This window comes from Myotis davidii, unplaced genomic scaffold (assembly GCF_000327345.1).
Source record: "Myotis davidii unplaced genomic scaffold, ASM32734v1 scaffold685, whole genome shotgun sequence".
Lineage (NCBI taxonomy): Eukaryota > Metazoa > Chordata > Mammalia > Chiroptera > Vespertilionidae > Myotis > Myotis davidii.
In genome coordinates this window covers 1,131,434-1,131,714 of record NW_006295823.1, presented here as the reverse complement: position 1 = coordinate 1,131,714, position 281 = coordinate 1,131,434, and the positions used below count along the sequence as shown (strand labels likewise).

Genomic DNA, 281 nt, shown 5'->3' with positions numbered 1-281 from the left:
GGAGGCGCCCACCCTCCCGCTGCGGCCCGCTCGCGCCCGCTCACCTCGAGGATCCGCTTCTTCTGGCCCTCGTTCACCTTGCCCGCCAGGCAGCAGTGCGCCAGCGCGTTCTGGATGATGTGCTTGTTGGACTTGGCGCTGGGCTCCTTGTACAGCTTTGGTCCTGCGGGAGGGTTTCAGGACAGTCAGTGACCTCCCCGAGTCGGAGGTGCCATCAGCGCTCCCACGGCACCCCGGCCAGACCACGGGCCCCACACAGGCGCTCCCGGCCCTGGGCACTG

The 281-nt window shown here is 69.4% G+C and overlaps 1 protein-coding gene across 1 annotated transcript in view; it reads right to left on the bottom strand.

The window, feature by feature from the left end:
• CAMSAP2 (calmodulin regulated spectrin associated protein family member 2) overlaps positions 1-281 on the bottom strand; it is a 29,877-nt gene that overhangs the window by 859 nt on the left and 28,737 nt on the right. Inside the window, 1 exon segment of the mRNA XM_015568448.1 lies at positions 45-163. Coding sequence (XP_015423934.1) covers positions 45-163 — 119 coding nt within the window.